This window comes from Mesoplodon mirus (assembly GCF_964341445.2).
Source record: "Mesoplodon mirus genome assembly, chromosome: 17".
In the NCBI taxonomy this organism is placed as follows: Eukaryota; Metazoa; Chordata; class Mammalia; order Artiodactyla; family Ziphiidae; genus Mesoplodon; species Mesoplodon mirus.
The window spans coordinates 63,374,413-63,396,928 of NC_138993.1; the positions used below are offsets into that span (position 1 = coordinate 63,374,413).

General features: G+C 38.9%; 1 protein-coding gene across 1 annotated transcript in view; it reads left to right on the plus strand.

The window, feature by feature from the left end:
• The window catches only part of GPC6 (glypican 6), a 1,085,358-nt gene that overhangs the window by 978,107 nt on the left and 84,735 nt on the right, over positions 1 to 22,516 (plus strand). The window contains exon 6 of the mRNA XM_082602502.1: positions 14,027 to 14,170. Coding sequence (XP_082458628.1) covers positions 14,027 to 14,170 — 144 coding nt within the window. The remainder of the gene's footprint in view (positions 1 to 14,026; positions 14,171 to 22,516) is intronic.

A 22,516-nucleotide genomic window follows, 5' to 3' on the forward strand; every position in this document is an offset into this window, starting at 1 on the left:
TAGTGTTTGAAGGAGTACACAGAGGAGTGTCTGATTCCAGATCCCACGTTGCTCATCTCTGCATCTTAATGATGCAGGTGCCTACAGAGCCAATCCCACACAAGGGTGGGATTTAGTAAACATTTGCTGAATAGATCAAGTATTAAGAGAATAGGGAGGGCGAGAGGGAGAGGCAAGAGGGAGGAGATATGCAGATATATGTATATGTATGGCTGATTCACTTTGTTATGCAGCAGAAACTAACACACCATTGTAAAGCAATTATACTCCAATAAAGATGTTAAAAAAGAAAAAGAAAAAGAAAAAAAAACAGAAAAAAAGAGAGAGAGAAAGTTCAATAGCCTTCAGTAAAAACCTGCCTGAGACGGTAAGGAAACAGAGGCGGCAAAGCCAGGAGAATTCAAGTCTTTCTCTCTGATTCCCTTTACAACTATACCCAGTACTTCCCACCACGCTAAATGCTAATGAAATATTTCTCTTATTAGCCTCATCATTCATTGCTTCCAACCTTTCCTAGAGCTTTAATAGTACAAAATATCAAAGTCTACTTTTTTCTCCCTTCTTCTATCTGAAGGCAGAGGGGAACACATCAGTTTCAGATATGAAATTCCTCTCCTCTAATGCAGTAGTCCTCATCATATCTATAGGAGGGGACAGCTCATTGCTTTTATTGAGGTATAGTTGATGTACAATATTATGTAAGTTTCAGGTGTAGGAACAGCTAGTTTTTTGTACCTAATCAGTGAGATCCTGAATTAGAGAGATTACAGATTAATGAAGAGATCTATTCTCATCATGTGTGTTCAGGCTCAAATTTTAGATCTGTTTTTATCGGTAGAGTCACATCCTTTTTCCTTTCCCATTTAGCCCACAGCTAAGCTGTTTGAGGGTAAGGCACATGGATATTCCTTTCAAAAAATACATTGGCTATTCCAAGTTGTATAATCAAGTTACAATATTTTGGTAATAACATTATGGCATTTATTTCAAACTCTTGATTTGTGTGTCCTTTATATAATATTATATTATATATATTATGTAATTTATAACATATATCATTATATTAACATATAATATTATTTATATACATATTTTTAAGACTAGGGACAATAACATATTAAAATTTTTTCTTGGTTTCTTTTTGCACAAATAATCACTTAGTAACAATGACAATCATCATGGTTACCATTGGTTGAGTACCTACTATATTTCATTCAGTAAATACCCTTCATGTACCAGACACAAGGAATATAGTAGAGGACAAAACAGATTCTCTGCCCAAGCATCAGTCTCTTTTTAGATGCCTGATATATTTATTTCAAATCCTACTGCAATCTTGTAAAGCATTCATTTCCTCATTTTATAAGTAAAGAATGTTAAATTTAGAGAGATTAAGTTGCTTGTCTGCGGTCAGGCAACTAAGAAGTGGCAGAGCTGGGATTGCAGCCCAGAACAGTCTTATCCAAAGAAAAAGATTTTCCCAGCAAGCCACTGTTTCCTCAGTATGTAACTCCCCACCAGATGGACCAGATGGACTGCAGCATTGGAGGAACCAGCCATCTAAGGGAAGACTGTTGCTTGAAGCCTGCTACTGATTATGATACTAATGAGAGTGTTTCTGATCAGTAGGGAAACCTACTGAAGAGAAACACAAGTTGTTAGTTCTTCAAGCCCCAACCAATGCTTATTACGTTTACCAAGTTCACAATCTTCATCAATGACAGGAAAGGGTCCTCATTATCCCACCACTTCTGCTAACCACCCAAATCAAAGGAGTTCTGAACTTCGCAGGTTTGAGAAAATTCTCCAAAGGAAAGGAGAAATAAACTTGCTGAGTCTCTCTGCCTGTGAATTTCAGATGTGTTGATAATCTCCTTTCTATCCTATCAGGGAAGATGAAACTGATCTCACTATATATAATTTAACTGTATTAGGAATAATTTCAAACCTAATCCAGGAAAAGATTGGTTTGTCAGATATAATCTAAATTAAGAAGGGAGACTTATTAGATTCCAATTGAAACCATCCATTCAATTAATACTTATTACAGACGAGGGTAGAACCCATTACAGAAGAGCAGCATGGCCTTCAGTTACTTAATTTTCTCCAGACAATTCTTTCCGAATCTACAGCTCAGATGAAGATGAAAAAAGCTAAGAGAACAGAAAGGAGAATGTAATAATTTCTGCCTTTAGCTAATGGGTCTTAGTTTCCTCATCTGTAAAGAGAGGGGTTAATGCAAATGTCCCCTTTCCAGCTGTATCAGTTTACAGCTTTATGAACATTATGTCTTCGGTAATGATTAGGTTTCTTTTTCTAGCATTCAGATATTTTTCTTTTCTCTGGAACTTTTTCCTTTCAAAGCATTCAGGTATAAATAATATCCTGGGAGTTCACATGGAAAAAATATCTTCCTTCAGATATAAGAACATTGATTAGAATTAGTTCAAATAAGTATATTTTTATTCCAATAACATTTACCATTCCTTTCTTTCATCCCCTGTGTTATGTGTGCCCTTCTTAAGGCAGTGGGCACATTATTCCTTGTGTTATGGTTATTTGTATACTTATCTTCTCCTTCCCAGAATTATAAGTTATTTTACTCACTCTTACATTCTACAGAAAACCATTCTAACATGCCATTTTACACATGGAAGCAACAATACACTTTGTCGAGTTGAATTCAGAACATGAAAGTATAATGCCAGAAAGACTTCAACAATAAGGAATAGAAAATACCTTAAAATATACTTGAAGTTAGTCTTGTATTCTTTAAAATAGCATAAACATTACAAGATCATATTTTGACATCAGACAGCCCTGGGATCTGGTTTTTACTAGTTGTGTGAGCTGGGGCAAATTATTTATCTGTCCAAACTCAATTAACTCACATTAAAAATGAGGAAGCTAGTAGTATCTACTCATAAAGTTGTTTGAGGGTAAAATGATATAATCCATGTAAAATGCTTAGCGTAGAATTTGTCAAATCAAAACTATTCATCAAGTTAAGTATTTTCATTGTTATTATGGTAAATGTCTATGCTACATAAATTCTAAAGAGCTTTGACTCTGTGGTTTTGCCTCATCCATGATGGTCTGTCAGCTTGTCACTAGCATCTAAGATCAGAAGAGCAGATTTGAGAGTCACACACCTGCATTTGAATCCACTCATGCATGGCATTATTTTCAATGGCACAGACTCACCTGGAAGGGGACATATATTTCTGCATGGCCTACAACACGGCACGTGGCACTGAATAAACATCTCATCAACAAGGCCTTTGGAGGAAAGTGGGCTTGAGGGCAGAGTGGAGTGGATGGAGGTGATGACAGCAACCCAACTCTTGTCCATGCCTATCGGTGGCACTGATGCCAGCAGAGCAAAGGGTTTTAGAGGAATGTCAGCGGCCTCAGCCTAACCTCACATTATTCTTACATGAAGGGGATAATTGGCCTATTCCCTTGACAAGTGGTTCCATCCCTTCTGCCTGATCTCCAAGAAAAAAGCACACGGCCCTTCACTTTATAAAGCTTTGAGTTCTATCTCCTCTTTTGTTTTGAAAAGAGCAAGTTCTCAGTGACTTCTAGATTCAGAATACCTTTTCTGTTTATTCAAATTTCAAAGCTAGTATTCTGCCTGCCAGTTCTCACTTATAATATTCCACCAAGAAGCAGTGACCTTGAAACATCTTTGATTTCTTCATTTCTCTACAGAAAACCAGAATCTGTTTCTTTCCTGTGTGTTAACATCACTGGACCACAAAGCCAGGCTTTTCAGATGCTAGATACAAGGTGGGGAAAAAGACACCTTTTTTTATAAAGCAAAATGAAAGTTTGAAAAAAAATGCTTATGATGCATTTATAGGAAGTACATCCAAAGCAAGATAGTTTTAACTTTCTTTCCACGTAAAAGGTTTTTTTTAAAAAAATGTTTTTTCTCCTTTTGATTCTAAAGGGAAACTCCTGATTATCTCTAACCTTTGGATATTTATCTTAAGATTTTTTTTCACTTTAACTTCAGGGCAAAAATGAGAAGATTACATTTAATGAAGTCTACTCAAGAATAGGTGATTGAAACTCACTTCACTTTTTAACACTCAGTGTGTTCTTAGAAATAGAGCAAGATGCCCTCTTGCTTTCCTGAAAGAAAGTCTTCTTCCAACCTCCTCCTGCCTTGACAGAGGAGAAACTGCTTCCCTAGAGCCATGCTTCCCATGGGCAGCAGACTACTGCATTAGAGGAATTTCAGTGACCTCTGACCAGTTTCACAAATACACAGTTATCCCCAACTCTTAGCACTTTCCTTCTACCCGGGACTCTGCAGTATGGTTTGATCCTGATGGAGTCATTACCCCAGCCAGCCTGTAGTTAAACGTGTGAAGGAGCTACTACCTCTGTGAGTTTATAGCAACTCGTTCTACCAGAAAATTTGGAATTATATATGGCTTTCTGCAGGTCTTTTTCTTCTAACACATTTTACTCCCCTCTTTTATTTTGCCTCCTTATTGTCCCAGAATATATCTTAAATACCAGCCAAATAGCTGAGACGCCCTTTGAAAATCAATCATTTCATTATTAATACATGTAGTCTGTTAACTAGACAAAATATTTTTAAAACATGGGGTTCATGGGGGTAGGTGACAAAAGAGTTCTTGTGTAGAAAACTTGAAACATCTCAGACACAATTTTCTGGGTTGGCTACAGCAGAGGTAGGAGTTTTCATCCCAAATCTCTCTCCAGCCCAGATTACTCTCCTGATTACACCTGTTTACCCAACTGTGTGCTACACACTGCCACCCGCCACCTCAAACACACCTGTCCAAAACCAAGCTCACTGTCCTCCCATTAACCCTTCCTTCCCCAGGTTTCTCCATCCCAGAGAACGCACCCCCCCCTCCAGCTCTTTTGTCCTAGCTAGACACCCAGCTGACCCCTCAACTCCCCCCATCCCCTTGGCCCTCACAGTCAAGCCATAATGAAACCCATTAAACGGTCATTCTAAATTTCTTTTGAATCCATCCACAGTGGCTCCCCTAATTTTATCATCTCAGCACATGGATTATAGCCTCCTAATTAATTCCCTGCCTCTGGCTTTCCCATACTCCAATCCACTCCCCACCCTCTAGCCAGAGGGATCGCTGAAAATGCAAATGTATTCACATTACTCCCCTGATTAATATCTTTCCATGGTTCCCCATTGCCATTTGAGTAAAACCCAGACATGTTCCTGCACGATGCAGTCCTTGGCCTGCCCGTCTGGGTCCACCACTCACCACTCTCCCCACCTTAAATTATTCAGGTAACTGTTGAGCACCGATTGTCTGCCGAGACCAGTGCTAGACGCTGTGGACATGGTGGTGAATAAGACCAACAACAGAGCATGAGTCCTAGTAAAAGTTCTAGTCTAGGAGGTGAGAGAACCTCTGTGTGCACCAGATGTACAAATGGCCTGGGCTCTGTTGCTTGGAAGCAGCATCCTTTCTCATCTCTAAGTTTTTGCATGTGCTGTTCCTCATCCTGAAACATTCTTTCTAACCTCCCCATTCCCCCACCCCAAATACACAGCATTCACCAGGCATAGGCCAACTATTTCTTCACTCTCCTGGCAAGATTCAGTGTTATACTGGGAAGTGTTTGCACAACCAGCTCTCTGTGCAGAAAACATGCTAGTTTATAGTGTTTGCCAATTTCTGGGGTGTAAGTTTCAAGCTACCAACATGATGTCAACTGAACATAGTAGCAGACCACAAGGTAACATTTCCCCCTTAGGGGTACACTTGGCATACTTGGCACACATAACCACAGGAGCATAAATAATGGTAAAATAATTAGGAAGTAATGAATTTTCAGTATACATTACCTTTGATTTTAGTATAATTTATATCATTTTAAGTGTATACAATCTAACTTTTAAGAATCACTCTGTTTAATGACTGGCTTGCAAAATTCCTGAAAATTTAACACGTGGTCTTGTGAGCCAGTAAAAGCTGGTTCCAGCACATCCCTGCTCTCCTGAGATGCTTTCTCTGACTGTCCAGTCTGGGTTAGCTGCCTCTTGTGGGTGCTCCCATAGCATTTACTACATTCTACTGTAATTGCCTGATTTCTTGTCAGAACCCTCATGAGATCAGGGACATGTCCAGTTGACACATCCCCAGCACCTAAGTCTGGCCTTAGTGACACTCTACAAAGATTCGTTGAATAGTAGTTTGAATGAATGATACAGAACCAGGCTGTTGAAATTTACACATTTATGTAAATTCTGCAAAGTGATCTTAAAGAATTGCTTTCAACCTTGTAAACAAAGAGCGTATGAAATAACCATTTAGTGAGGCCAACAGAGTTAGGGTTTTTTTCTCCCCACACTCAAAATATGTTTTGTTCAGCTCCTTGTCACTCCTCCCTGCTCACCATTTTGGAGGCAATAGCAAGGTGTTCTGCTGTTGAAGGAATGCAGAGCCTTCCAGGAAAAAAAAATTCATCTTCTCCAGCAAATGGAAGGAATTTGCTTTTATTGAAGGAACGATTTTAGGAAGTATGCAACCCATCTGACAGGTTTTCTGGAAGCAAGCTGCATAGGCATCAGGAGTAGATGTTTAAAACCTTGAAACTGACACAATCACTGGCTTTTGAAAACTGAAACCAATGAATGAAAAGCAGCCAAAACTGAAAGTGCTAACTTGACTTGATTCAATCCAACCCAGAATTCTCTACACAGAATCCTGGACCCATCCAGTCACTTTGAGTTTGCCAGAGAGCTTGGCCAAAGGACCACTGTAATCAATCTTTAAGGAAACAAAAGCATGAATCAAAAAGCAAAGAAAAGAGAGGAAGAGATGGAGAGAGGAAGTAGGGGGAGAGGGAAGGGAAGAGGAAAGAAGAGAGAGAAGAAGAGAGATTGTTCAGAGCCATAGGATGAAAGCCCATTTTCTTGAAAGGCAATCCATCAGGAAAATTGGCACACTCATAAAAGTAAAAAAATAAAATAAAATAAAAAATGCTGATGTTTAAAATGTATGATGAGTATAATGATTTTATATCTAAAGAGTCATTATTAAAATGTTTTAAGTTTATATTCAGGAAAACACTTCTTAGGATATTAGCAGATTGTTGTTAGGAACCAGAAAAAAATGTACAAAAATGAGGCCCTGGGGTGTCTAGTTTAATCTTGTGTCGTGGTGATGATGGAGCTCTCCTTGCTACGACTTCTAATGAAATGGGTTTTTTAATATTTTAACTTACTTGCATCTGTTGAGTGAGGATATGTGGACGCACCCTTGACACCCATTTCAGTCTTCACGTTTCACTTCCGCTTTGAGAACAGGCCCCCAGCTCTGAGCTGAACCTAGATGATGAGTAACTGGGCTGTGATACAATGGAGTGCAGGCTCTGCTGCTTTTTGCAGGATGGGGAGATCGGGAAACAGCCACTTCTCTCCAGAAGACTCGCTCTCAGCTCGCCTACCAACAGTTAGAGCCAAGCCTATTTTATACACAAAGTCTTCCGCTCTCTAACTGTCCCATCAAGCACAGCGAGTAGCTCTTATCAGATGAGCAAGAAACCAGCTTTTTTAAACAACAAGGTCCTGCTGTGTAACACAGGGAACTATACCCAGTCTCCTGGGATAAACCATTATGGAAAAGAATATTTTAAAAAAGAATGTATATATGTGTAAAACTGAGTCACTTTGCTGTGCAGCAGAGATTGGCACATTATAAAGCAACTATATTTCAATTTAAAAAAAAAGAAAGAATAAAAAAGAAAGAAACTGGATTTTTTGGTTCTAGTTATCAGTTAAACCAAGTTGGTGATTTGGTTTTGCCTTAAGTTGGCACAGTAAGTGGAGTAAAGGAGATCTCTCTCTTTTTTTTTTTTTTATATGGATGGATGATTCATTGTATTTTCTGAAGCCTAAGGAAGAAAGGTTCAACTTTGATTTTGAGATAACTGACTGCTGAGATAAGTGTATGAAACACGTAGCCCTGAGTCAGGTCCATCATAGACACTCAATAAGTATTATTTCTCTTTCCTTTCCTGTCTTTTCTTTCTCATTACAGAAATCTACCTCCTAATTGACTTCAATAAATGTTTGCAAAAGACAGAAATTATAACTAAAAATTTTCCTTCTTCATAATCTTTCATTTCTGATTTTTTCTTTTTTTAGATGTTGGGGGTAGGACTTTATTAATTAATTCATTTATTTTTGCTGTGTTGGGTCTTCGTTTCTGTGCGAGGGCTTTCTCTAGTTGTGGCAAGTGGGGGCCACTCTTCATCGCGGTGCGCGGGCCTGTCACTATCGCGGCCTCTCCTGTTGCGGAGCACAGGCTCCAGATGCGCAGGCTCAGTAGTTGTGGCTCACAGGCCCAGCTGCTCCACCACATGTGGGATCTTCCCGGACAGGGGCTCGAACCCATGTCCCCTGCATCGGCAGGCAGATTCTCAACCACTGCGCCACCAGGGAAGCCCTCATTTCTGATTTTTTAAACACATACTATGTGCTAGGAACTCTTACAGATTCTGGGATACAATGGTGAACAAAATGTATAAGATCTTATTCTTCATAGATCTTAAATTATTCATGCATCACTCTGCATAGTCCCTAGATTTGATTTGTTACCTGTTATTGTCCTATTTGGTTATAGATTACATCAGTAAAATAATAGTACATCTTTTTACCTCATTGCTTCTGTGTCTTTTCTAAGCATCATATTATTTTATCTTCACAACAGCCTTGAGATTTGGGGACAACATAGTACCCCCGCACCACACAGGTGTAAGGAGAAAGATGGAAACCAGGACTCCAAGCTTTTAGACTCTGATTGGTGACCTTCCTATTATACTTGGCTCTCATGAAAGAAGTGGCCACATTTGGACAAAATAGATGTAGAGCCCATCAGATATGATAGCTTCTGTTTCCTTGGGAACAAATGGGATTGATTTGAATTCCCCAAGTGGTCATCTAACAAACAGTTCATTCATTAACACTGTAATGTAAATTAGAATCTAATAAGTAAATAAAACATCACTCTCAAAACATCAAGTCCAATTAAATCTAGGTAACATACACTGTCACCCCTACTACTATACAAGATTAGAGTTTTGTTTGCAAATTTCAAAATGATGTATGGGAATAGCAACATCTTTCCCACCAGAATAAAAACCCACTGAGTAGAAACTGAGAAGATACATTTTTAAAAAAAACACACACACACGGGCTGAGACAGGACTGCTGTGCAGCCCTTGCTTCTCAGATTGCCAGTAATGACTTCGGTGAATGTATAATCAACCTGCAGAACATAAAGGGGACAGGGAGGTAGAAGCTTGGATGCCTCTGAAAAAGTGCACACTGTGTTATTTATTTTAAGGAAATATGTTAAGATGCTGCGATGTTCTTAAAGGAATAATGCTTGGAAACCTGAGACAGCACTCCAACCTGTTCTCACCACACCCCCTTTCTTTCTTGTTTCTCCAAACAATAATATGTCTCTTCTTTCAGCACTTTCTATCTTTAACGTCAGCTTCTTTCATCTCAGAATGCCAACATACTTCAGAGACGTTATCTTAGTAATCCTCTTAGAGAGAGGATTCCCAAGCTAGATATTCCCAAAATCCTCAGGTTTTGGGAGTCTGCTAGGTGGGAAGGATAATTTCTTTGTACCTCTGTAACATCTGTCTACACTGGGACTTCCAAATACTTTTCCAAATTATCTAATTATCCTTTTCAATGTTCCTTGGAGGGAGCCAGGCAGGAGGTAGTACTGATTCTATTTTTTCAAGGAGCAGAACTAATGATTTGTTCCACGACAAGGTGACTTAGCCTGCAGCCATATCCTCCAGAAAGTTCTGTTGTAAAGTGAAGACCTGTATAGTATTTCTTCTCTTGAGTTAAAGGTAGTGGAGCGGGGAGTGGCTTCACAAATACCTCTAGGTAAGTGCAGTTACATCTGAATCACTTCTCCTCTTAGCTAATTAGAGCAAACTTCCCAGTGTGTCCTGGTATGTTCCCTGGAACACCTTGTAAGAACTTCCTGGAGAACCCTTGGCCACATAGTTTTGGAAAACACTACAAATGAGCTTCTTCCTTTTGACGAGTCAAAACACATTACCCTGATGAAGCCCTGCTAAGGTACCTCATTTAACTTGGACGCATGGGATCCATTGCTTATGTAACAGCTGTTAACAGCCCGGGAAATAATATTTTGTGGAAGACATTTAAGAAACATCAGCCCAGACATTTTCCCCCCTCAAATCTCCTTACTCAGAAAACAGAACTAGAAAAAACCGATCGCAGAATGATATAATTAGCTAATTATTATCAAGCACTTACTTTTCCAAACACTGGCTTCTATTTTCCTGCCTTATGTGTTATTGCATTTTATCATCACAGCTTATCTGTGTGGTAAATAATATTAATATTCCCATTTGACAGAGGAGGAAACTAAGGTTCAGGGAGGTCCTCTGAATGCTGATGTGACACTGGGCTGTTCTCAGCTCCTCCTGTTACCTGTCTGCATACCTGCCCTTGGTGAGTGCAGCCAGTTTCAGGTTTTTAAATACCATCTTTAGGCTAATGATCTAAATCTGTGTCTGCAGTCCTGACCACTTCCTGGGGGAGAACCTTGATCTACAGACTCATTGAAACTAAGGCCTTTCGCCCACACGTTATTCCTCATCTGTTTCTACCCTTATTCAAAATACAAAATATTGGGTCACCCAGACCACCAGGAAGAAGGCTCACTGGTCCTTTATAGGAATATAGCCCTGGACCTCAGGAGGCCCAGAACTTTGCCTAACTATCCTGCTGCTATAGCAGGCTCAAAAACATTGTCTGAGACAGTCCAAATGTTCTGCATGGGAATTCCTTCTGTCAACGACCCCATGAAACTCACGTTTGAAAAATATTTTGTCTAGCTAACAGATTGCATGTACTGAAAATGAAATTATTAATTTTCACTTTGTATGTCATCTAAGTTATTTGACGGATATACGCTGTTTAAGATACATTCTCTACATGAGAATCATACAGGTGTTTTAAATCATTCCCGAACAAAGACAGGGTAAGCTGATGCTCTGGTATCTTTGTGTTGTTTTTTTTTTTTTAGGTTTTGTAAGTTTCTGAAAAACAGCTCTTGATCCCTAAGCTTTGCATTTCCACACTAAAGCTTATCTCTTAAGACGATTCCCTTTTTCTAAGGGTATACAAGAATCTGTGCTGAAGGCCCTTCTTGATTCATATCTTCACATATTGTGACAGATTTCTATGAAGGTCTCCATCTGATTATGGGGTTAGGTGTTGTTTCCATAGTAATTAGAAGTCTGTGTCTTCAACTTGGATCATAGATCATAGACCCAGCAATTTCTGCACTGAAATCATCCTCAAAATCCAAGCCTGATATAAATAACAGAAAGCTACGAGCAGAAAGCTATATTGACTTACCTATGTTCTATCGTTATAATTAACACTCTCCCCAAAAAACAAAACAAAAAAATCCTACAAGTGGTAAGGTTTTCTGTTACAATGAAATATCTCCCCTGGGGCACTAATATTCTTTCAGGGCATTTCTTGTTCCTTTGATTTAACTTAAGCCAGTGAGCCAGGTTCTTCCCAAAAGGCAAATTAAGAAGGTCTGTTAACTCTTTCCGTGTGCCCAGCTTCAAGAAATCTCAGCAAAGCCATTAATATTGTTTTGCCCTAGGCTTTATACTTTTTAAAAGTCAGCTGTCATTTTCGAAGCAATCCAAAATAGCACACTCAACCGAACCCTGGAGCTTTGGAAATGCTAATGCCCTCCATCAGCAATGACCTTGCCGCTGGGAGGTGATTTAGGCAGTGGGCAGAAAGGGGCACGTTAGCTTTATCACACTGGTTTACACCATCGGCTTCAGAAATTGTGTGAGAGAAGCATAATCAATAGTGTGTTAAGGCCAATCTCTAGGAATGCCAAGACAAAGTGCTCCCGCTCTGCAAAGTGCTGAGTGGAAGGAGAACTTTTGAATACAGCAAAGGAGAAATCAGCTGTAGTGGTAAAACTAAATGAATTGTGTCTCAGGATGGAATTTGTCATCGGGAATGGCACTCAGGAGCCCTTGCGTACTTCAGTGGAATCCCATAATATGCCTGATGAAAAACGCTTGTTTTAGAGTTAAACAACACAGAGTCAAATAACAAAACCAGAAGGAATGCATTCCAAACACACACGTGTACCTTAAGAACTGGATGACATAAATAATCCCGAAAAGTTTACTGAAAGAAGTATCCAGGATAGAATCATCTCCTGTGTAGAAACAGAAGAAACGCAAAGTTGAACTTCATCAAAACTTCCTGAAAATGGGACTTCCCTGGTGGCGCACTGGTTGAGAGTCCGCCTGCCGATGCAGGGGACACGGGTTCGAGCCCCGGTCTGGGAAGATCCCACATGACGCGGAGCGGCTGGGCCGGTGAGCCACGGCCGCTGAGCCTGTGCGTCCGGAGCCTGTGCTCCGCAACGGGAGAGGCCACAGCAGTGAGAGGCCCGCATACCGCCAAAAAAAAAATTAATAAAAACTTCCTGAAAATGTTACTGGATTTACTGTAATGCTAACAAAGGGATTATCTCTTGATAACCAGCGGAGAGTGCGAAGCTTCTAAAACTAGCAAAGGAGGTATCCCCACACCACCCTGAGTAAAACCACTGTGGAAAAGAACTAGCAGCTTGGTCCCTGAGATCATTACAATAGAATGTTTGATTTCCCATGGCAACCCTAATTGTGACATGAACAGCTGTCAACAACAAAATTAGAGGAAACTGTCATTATAGGGAAGTTATCCACATTTGCTTGTCCTATTTACACATCATTGCTCTAGAGAGTGTTTTCAAAGAATTCTTCTATTAGAGGTTTTCATTACTCAAAGAGGAGACACTCAAGTTATTGGCCTTCTATGCTATACATGAAATACATTGGTCACAGTAACAAGAATCCCAAACGAATGTTTCTTGAATGCCAAATTCAAGTACATGAAAATGTCTGGGACATAATTTCTTTAATCCTGAAATCATCTTATGAGGTAACTATTACAATTCCTACTTTTAATACAGTCAATTCTCATTATTTGCATAGTTGTATTCTATGAGTCACCACAAACCCTGAATTAGCAAATACTGAACCGTTGCTCCTACTAGAAATACAGGGTTAGGTTCCTGCAAGCTTTTAGTCACATTTTCATCAACCAGTCAATCCATAACCTTGTTTTAGGTGTGTCTCTCCTGAAAGACAGTATGATACATGTTGTTGATTCGTTAACATTGAACTCACAGCCAAGTGCACTGTAACTCATGCCTGAATTGAGTTTATCTAACACACAGTTTTCTCCGAAAAGTACATCACAGCCTTAGGAACACTAGACAGCACTTCAGCCCTATGGCCGCGGGCCGTTTTAAACTGGGAAATCACCAAGTAAAACACAAAAGTATGGAAAAAATGTGGCACTAAATAGACCACCAAAGAGACACGTGTTTACAGCTTGAGAGCCGAAGCAAGAAGGCACAGCTTCTCATTGTTGCAGCTGTGAACATGCACTTTGCCGCTCTCCCCATGTCTGCGGAAGTGTTTTGAGTATTGATTTGGGGATTACAAATTAATTTTAATGAATACAGTCTTCCCTCGGTATCTGCAGGTGATTAGTTCCAGGAGCCCCCGCAGATCTCAAAATCAAATTTGATCCGAGTTTGTTTAAACTTGCAGATGCGAAACCCATGGATATGGAGAGGGTCAACTGTAGGCAAATTCACAAAAACAGAATCTGTAAATAACGAGGATTGACTGTATACATAGAAAATAAGAGTCAGGCTGTAAGTCAGTCACTCTGTATCTGACGGAGTAATTCTGTTTCATTGGTGCTTGTATTTGTTTGTTTCCAGATCAGAGTTTTTTTGGAGGTAAGAGTTCCATGAAAAATGTGGAAGCCAGTGCACTGAATACTTTGGCATCATAATCTTAGGAAGAAACTCACTGTATAACTTTCGTAATCTTTCAATGGTTCTTCCAGGTCTTTCAGGGATGTGGCCAACCCAAACCTGCTCCAGCCCTCAGATCTGCTCGCTCAGCTCCTGAAAATTTTAATACACGGTTCAGGCCTTACAATCCTGAGGAAAGACCAACCACTGCTGCAGGCACGAGCTTGGACCGGCTGGTGAGTTCTCCCGTTGTGGCCACTTTCTGTTACCAGGGTTATTCTTCAGAAAACGGGATGGGATTCTGAAAAAGCTGGTGGTAAAAGTCATCTCATTCTTATATCTGCTCCTGGTCTTAATTAGAATATTGAAAAGTAATGAGATCTTCCTTTTAGGTCAAGAATTAGATTATTTAAGGAGTCTTATCACTATTAATCCACTCATACAATGGCCAAATCTTCAACTCCATATTTCTTCTGAAATATTAATTTGGAGACTAAGTTCCTATATCTTCCAGAGATATAATTACAATAGCACATTTCTTATTCAACTGCTTCAGTTATTTATTCAATTATGATACAATGTAACTCTATCATGAATGTTCCTTATATGTAAAGTTTCTGTTTGAAAAATCTTGCCAAGAGACCCCAAATCAACACTACTACCTTTTTTTTTCTTTTTTATGTGTCTTTTAAAAGTTGGAATGCTTAGAAATAGTCACTCTTTGATCCATTTAAATGTGTGTCAGGAGACCAAACATCTATCATTGAAGCAATTTACTTGGAGATTACAACCATAAATATGGTAAACACAACTTTTAATGTGTTTCAAACATCAAATTTTGCTATAAAAAAGGAAAAGCTCATAATTTCAAAGAAATACTGCCCAATCGTTTTCAATACAATTTATAGCACTATAACCAATTTATATACCTGTAATTGTTAGTGCCGTTAATGTTGCTTCGCCAATTATATTGATGTAAAATTAACACATAAAAGCCTTAAGGTCATAAAACACTTGAACCACATCTGATTATGTCATATAAACTCAGATCTCAAGGGTTTCTGGTTATGAAAATACTTTTATTAGTCACTGTTATAAATTATTTTATCATTTTAGCTAATATCCTTCTACAGTATAGAACTCATAAGATTAAATTGGTAGCATTTGGCCTCATACTAAGTACATCTCAGCATTTCTCTCTATAAAAATCAAATGTGCTTACAACACAAAGACCTATGAACGAAGTGTCAAAGAGAAGGGGTAAGTGGAGTCATTAACTGCTAAATTGTTATAAACTTATTACTGTTCGTTAGCAAATAAAACCCCCTCTTCAGTGTAGGTTTTGAAAAAGGGATCATTTGGGTAATTGCTTCAACCTTGTACTTTACCTTAGTTATATCTATTCTTTATTCACAATTTCAGGAAAAGTTTAAAATTAGTCACCTTTTTTCTTTTAAACAAACAATTAGATTCCACCAAACAACCAGCCAGTTGTAAAGAAATGGTGGTTTCATTAGATTCCATTGTTTGGGTTTTTATTTTACAAATTCCTTTGTATGTCAAGATCCTTTTAACCAGAGCACAATTTGTGAGTAGGGGTTTGACCTCTGTCTCTCTCACCCTTTTGTTTTTTGTTTTTTGCTTTTCCTATTTCAGTTGGCTCTAACTTAGTTAATGAAACAATTCAGGCTTTTCAGAATTTTTATGAACTCTCATATCAGAACTGGGCACAATGCAAGATGAATAAGTTTTAGAGACCTGCTGTACAACCATTGTGCTGCAGATAACAGTACTGTATCGGTTAAGAGGCTAGATCTCAGGTTAAATGTTCTTACCTCAGGAAAATAAAATTGGAACACAAATGGAGTACATTATCCACTTAGTTAAAACTGCATTGATTTTGAACACAATAATGACATCTATGACTGCTAATTAATTTTTTTGCCTTTGAAACAGAAACACAGTATTCTTTCCTACCAGGAGAAACACACACACACACACACTCAAACAGGGAAAGTTGAACAAGAAAAACACTTTTCTCAAGGCAACGGTATTTATACAATTCAGTACAGCTTGAATAAAACATCAGCACTTTGAGAATTTCACAGGATGTTTAAAATCTAGTAGATATGAAAATTGGTATTTGAATCTTTTATAAAGGAACTTCATTGGTCATCCTCAAAGTGCCCCAAATATAAGGGTCTTGAGGAATCTTGGCAAATAGGAAAATGATTTAGGATCTTCTATTTTACACACCCCCAAGATACATTTAATCATTTTTTAAAAGAATTAGTAATGGTTAATCATATGATCACGAGAAAAGGACCAAACTCAAGGTACATAAGGACCAGAGTCAGTGCAGAAGAATTTAAATCAATAAGTCAATTTTATTCTAAAATATTCTCTGACGGCATATAGTACTTACTTCCTCGTAGGTGTGGCTTCAGGCTCTATAAGGTAGAATGGCAGTTTTGTTAATTTTTTATTCAATTAAATTCTGATTCCTTCCCATATTGTAAGAATTAGCGATTTGTAATTCACAGCCAGTCATAAACCTACCTGGAGCTACTTTCTCAGCCCCTGAGACCAAGGGACTGTTTCCATGTAAAAAGGGACTGTTTACAGTCCCTTTGCAGGTTCAACATAGTTCTGAATAGTGGAAAGGTTGGAGCAGTTACCTTGGCCAGACAGCACTGTGCAACAGTCAGATAAAATCATCTTCAAGATACACGCAAAGGTGATAGGTCCTGATGGGTCTGCCATATATCACTGCTTATTTGGAATGTTTATGATCAAGTCTCATGTTACCTACTCCTGTTTTAATTTTCCCCTGAAAAGATGTTTCCTGAATATTTATAAGAAACATGTGTCCCAGAAAAGAAGGATAATTGGAAAAGACTTCCTTTAATTTCTCTGTGTTTCAGCAGATAAAATGCTTCAAAAGATAGCATCCCAAAGACGATCCCAATCACCCCACCCCTTTTGCCAAACTGAAAATATCTTAGCTATAAAGCTCTCAGAGAGTTGCTTCTTACTACCATTTAAAATTAGTACCTGTGGCATTAACTTTGGGATCTGTTGGTAAAGGTTCTTAAACCAGCTATTATAAAGCAATTTTTTATGTGAAGTGGTAGTTATGGGGTTTGTTTTAGAAATAAATCTCCTAATCCCAAAGTAGGTAAACCACTGCTAAAACTTATATAAAGTAATTGAAAACAAAACAAAACTCTCTCTTAAAAATATATCAGTTCCATCATTTAACCTCTTACTACATTTATAAGGAAGTTGTCAATTCTTTTATATCACTAGGAAACATTCCATGTGTTCCTTCAAAGTTATATGGGCATAAAAAACAGTTTAGGTGTAGCTTTCAGACATACTACCCTAAAGTTATTTTTATTATCCAATAATGAATGAATATACGTGTATAAGTTCCGCTTCTGATGGAAAGCTGACTCCTCAGAGAATACTGAAGTCCTTCCTGCCAGCAGCCATGGTTTGTTCAAGAAATGAACAAATCCCATCAACTAACTTGGTTCACAAACTGGTCCCATCATCATCTGTCTCTTCCTGTCACCAGCACTCACCCTAGCGGTCCTGTCCCAGCCCACTGTTACTGATTTTCAATTCAATAGACCAGAGGTGGTTATTTGAAATCAGGAAGAGATTGGTTCTCTTCCCTTTTTCTTAAATTTATACCCTGTGAATTCTCTTAAATAATGTGATGTGAAACAGTGATTTCTTTAAAGAAAATTCCACTCAAACTTCACGGAAAGTATAGTGTGTAAAAATAAATCAACACAAAGTAGCTTGATTTTAAGATCTGAGCATACCACCATGTTGGTTAGTTGTACAGCTCAGAATATTACAACACAACATGCTATACAGCTTCTGGACACACTTGGGCTGTGTGTTATTTTACTCCTGCTGATTCGTTAGAGCAAAAACATACTGTAAATTATGTGTCTTAGAGAAATATATTTTATTAAAGTAGATTTAAAAAAAAACCTAGACTTGGAAGTTAATTCATCAAGTTGGCAATGAGTTAGACCAATGAATCTCCAGTAAGTATTCAACATCATACCATGTGTGTGCAGACTCTCAAATATTCTACTGCTCGTTCTGAGGGAGTCGTGGGTGGGGATGGGTGGAATGCCAGTCTGCAACGCTAAACGTTATACCTGTGCTGTGCTATTATGTATAGAATAATCTCTCTTTCTTTTTCCTTTGAATTTGTTTTCCTCTTGCTTCCCAGAGGATTGTGTGGAGGACAATGCAACATAGTGTAAGCTTTGGTCTTCTTCTTCTTCTTCTTCTCATCCCCATTTGTCTTTGTATGGTCATTCCGGAGAGTTTCTGAGAAATCCCACCTCCACTTCCTCCTTCCAAACTGTCTAGAGAGAGAACATTGAATACTGTGCATGACCAACGGGTTTAAGAATGTCCTCTCAGCTTGGTATTTATGGTTAACAACGATTGTGGTATTCTTTCTCAATGGCAAGGCTTTCAGTCTCAGCTTTGTGTAAGACTAGCTCATCTGGTGGCTGATTTGAATTCTATCCCAATGTTCAGACTATGTATAGTCTGCCTGAAAAACTTGCTCTTCCCTGATAGAATATATTGGCTTTTTTCTTCTGTGCTGAGTGAATAATTATCTCCCTAATAATGAAAACAAACCAACAGCAGTCCTCATGCATAAGGAGCTAATTTTTCCATTAACTGGGACATAGAGAATTTAGGGGGGTAAGAAATAGTTTGTGGTATAGCTTGTTTACTCTTTGTTTTCCTACTTGAATTTACTGATATCTTTTAGAGCATTTAGGGAGAAAGCATTGGATATTTTTTACTACAAAGCGGTTTGTACTTGGGATGAGGATAGGCACACCCAGGTTATCCTACCTGATTTTCCATATTAACTGTAATAAAGAGACAGTTTAGTTATCCAGTGGTTTTCATAATACCACTCTGTGCTGGTACTATCACTTCATAAAGACCTGAACCCTCCACAGCATCATGGACCCAGAAGAGAAGATGCCTCTCGCCTGATGAGCTCATTTATTCTTGTAGCACACCTATGACATCATGGTGCTCCATGTCTGCCTTTAAATTCAGGTAGTGGCAACACTGTGTCTAAATTTCCTCCTTTCGTATTCATTTGTTTAAAAGAAAATGTCCTCTGAGTGGTATCCTTATTTATCATTCCAGCTCTCTGAGCCCAGGGCAGTTTGGATAAGGTAAGAAAGTTAAGAGGTATGTCTGAAACAGGAGTACTCTGGAAGGGAAGACCTTGAGGAAGGAACAGAGAAGGCAGATAGCTTAAGGTCTCCTAGTGCTAAATGGAAAGTGGGAGAAGGATACATCAGTGGTGGGACAAGTCAGGGTTCTATTAGTTTGGACCAACTGATACAACTTGACTAGCTCCAGTTGACAGAGTGTGTGCCTGCCCTCCCCAACATTCTCTTGGTACCTCCAGATTTTCCAGCAGTTGAACAAGTCCAATCTCCTTGTCTGATGGTTATTATGACCCTTGTAGTTTCCCAAAAAAAGAATGATGTCCTAGAACATACTGGAAAGAATGTAAAGCATAATATCATCCTCACCCACTCCTCACGTGTGCTGGACTTCCCCGCTTGTGTCCTATAAACTTCTTTAGCTGGGCCCCCAAAATCAGATGTTTATTATTGGATATGGTTCTTGCAAAAACACAATGCAATTTCTGAAATGTATTGGTATGCCATTGGTGACAAATATGTTGTTAATATTAATACGTATAAATTTAAGTACTTGTAAAATGTCATCAAGCTATACACTTTATCTTATTGTTCAGAAACAAAATGGACAAAGCAACTCACATTCTGGCACCATTTCCTGCCTGATGGTTAATCCCAGTTTCAGAGTAAAATGCTGGTCTTAAAAATGTTCTTCCATGCCTCTTTGGGACCACTTGGTGTGATTTAGGAAGTCTTAGTTGTAAGGATGCGGGAAACTGTCCGTTGTTCATTTTAAATTGCCATGGAATTTCACTGTCACCTCAAAGGATTCTGCATCCGGCTAAATCCACTATTTTGCATTTCAAAAGGATGTCAGGCTGTGGTTAAGAAACTGCTTTATTATCTAGAGCCTCAGCCACTGTCTTTAGGTGAAACTGATATTTTCCATTTTCCACCTCGACACAGACACACAGACACACACAGAGACACACACACACACACACACCTCTCAGTCTTTGCTTGGCCTGAACAGGAGAAACTAAAGCCTCCCTAACAACAGTAAACCAGATTCTGCTCTTTAATTAGTTTTCTAAAGATAAATGGGTCAAGGCCAGATTGGCTTTCAGCCTCTGCTGCAGCTGAATAAATTATGCCCCATTCACCCCAGCAAACAAACAGCTACTGCTCAATCCACTTCAGATTTGGAACTGCCCAGTCCTGCCTGAACTTGCTTTATCTATTTGCTGCAAAACCCCACTGAGACACCCTAGTTTCATTTTCAATGCACCCTTGGCAATAACAGCAGCAAAATACAGCGAGCTTTCAAAGCAGGGAGAAAATACAAAGCATTAAAACCAAGCCACCCAAGTTATTTGGTCTCAGTTTCTGCCCTTCTCTGGGCATCCCCAGCAGTGTGTGGTGGCAGAGGGAGCCTCCCAACACAGGCTTCTTTAGGAGGCTTGTGGTTGATGAAGCCCAAGTGGGGAATGTCGTTAAGACACACATGTAAAATGATGGCTTATCTCCAGGATATTCTGCTTATTCCATGGGCTTGGAGGAAGCACAAATCTAATTCAATGATATGCACTGTTGGAAACCTAAGTGGAATGCCTGCCCCTTATGTGGAATTTTCAGCTCACACCCAGTGGACAGTGGACTATTTTTACATCCTTGGGAAGCTGTTCTTTCAGGAATGTGGAAGAACAGTGAAATCAGAAGAAGCATAGACCTTTCTTTCAACTCAGGCAAAGTTGTGTTTAATTGCAGCGGTCTGTATACCTTGGGGAGTAACATATACCCCACTGGCTGCATTACTCCTTGGGAGATGCTGAAGCCCATTCCGCTCCACTGCTTCAAGACATGTTCAGAGACTCATGTGGATTCCAACAATGAGATAAAGTCATGCCACACATTTTAAAGGGGGAAAACTTTTGCACAGCTTGCTTTAGGTATAAGTGGTCTGAAGTCATTTGGGGGGTAATTTTACCAAAAAACCATTTTCAACTCTATTTTTAAACTCTCTTTTGTCCTCAGAAACATTTAAGCAAGAGCTTTGCTGACCTCTAGGTCACAGAAATGAAATGTTACCCTTTCAGACCCCAAATATGGCTGTACAGATTTTATGTCTATTTTATGGTATGTTGATATGCTTATTTTCCCCTTCAGACATGAAAATTTCTTTCAGAATTCCTGACTTCAGCTAAACCCAAAACGAAGCATTCTATGGGTATCAATCAATCATGTATGTATTGAGTTCTCCTCTCTTGAGTAGCACTTAATAAAACTAACTAGCATGTACTTTCTCCATCATCACATATTGTTAGTGCTAGCATCATCAAAAAGGCAAGAGTTACTGTTTGCAAAAAAACATTGTTTATCAAACCAGTTAGAGACACCGTGTTTCCTCCAGGGAATAGTATCTCGTATAGCGCCCCATAAAACGTTAGCCTACAGGAAGTAGGAATTTGATTTTGTAATCTGAGATAAACTACACCAATAAAGATTATGTGGAAGGCTGCAATGAACATTGTGGTACATGTCTCTTTTTGAATTATGGCTTTCTCAGAGTATATGCCCAGTAATGGGATTGCTGAGTCATACGGTAGTTCTATTTTTCATTTTTTAAGGAACTTCCATACTGTATCAATTTACATTCCCACCAACAGTGCAGGAGGGTTCCCTTCTCACCACACCCTCTCCAGCATTTACTGTTTCTAGATTTTTTGATAATGGCCATTCTGACCGGTGTGAGGTGATACCTCATTGTAGTTTTTATTTGCATTTCTCTAATAATTAGTGATGTTGAGCATCTTTTCATGTGCCTCTTGGCCATCTGTTTATTTTCTTTGGTGAAATGTCTATTTAGGTCTTCTGCCCATTTTTCAATCGGTTTGTTTGTTTTTTTGATATTGAGCTCCATGAGCTGTTTCTATATTTTAATCCTTTGTCCATTGTTTCATTTGCAAATATCTTCTCCCATTCTGAGGGTTACAATAGCCAGGACATGGATGCAACCTAAGTGTCCATCGACAGATGAATGGGTAAAGAAGATGTGGCACATATATACAACGGAATATTACTCAGCCATAAAAAGAAATGAAATTGAGTTATTTGTAGTGAGGTGGATGGACCTAGAGTCTGTCATACACAGTGAAGTAAGCAGGAAAGAGAAAAACAAATACCGTATGCTAACACATATATATGGAATCTAAAAAAAAAATGGTACTGATGAACCTAGTGGCAGGTCAGGAATAAAGATGCAGACATAGAGAATGGACTTGAGGACACGGGGTTGGGGGGATGGGTAAGCTGGGACGAAGTGCGAGAGTGGCGTGGACATATATACACTACCAAATGTAAAATAGATAGCTA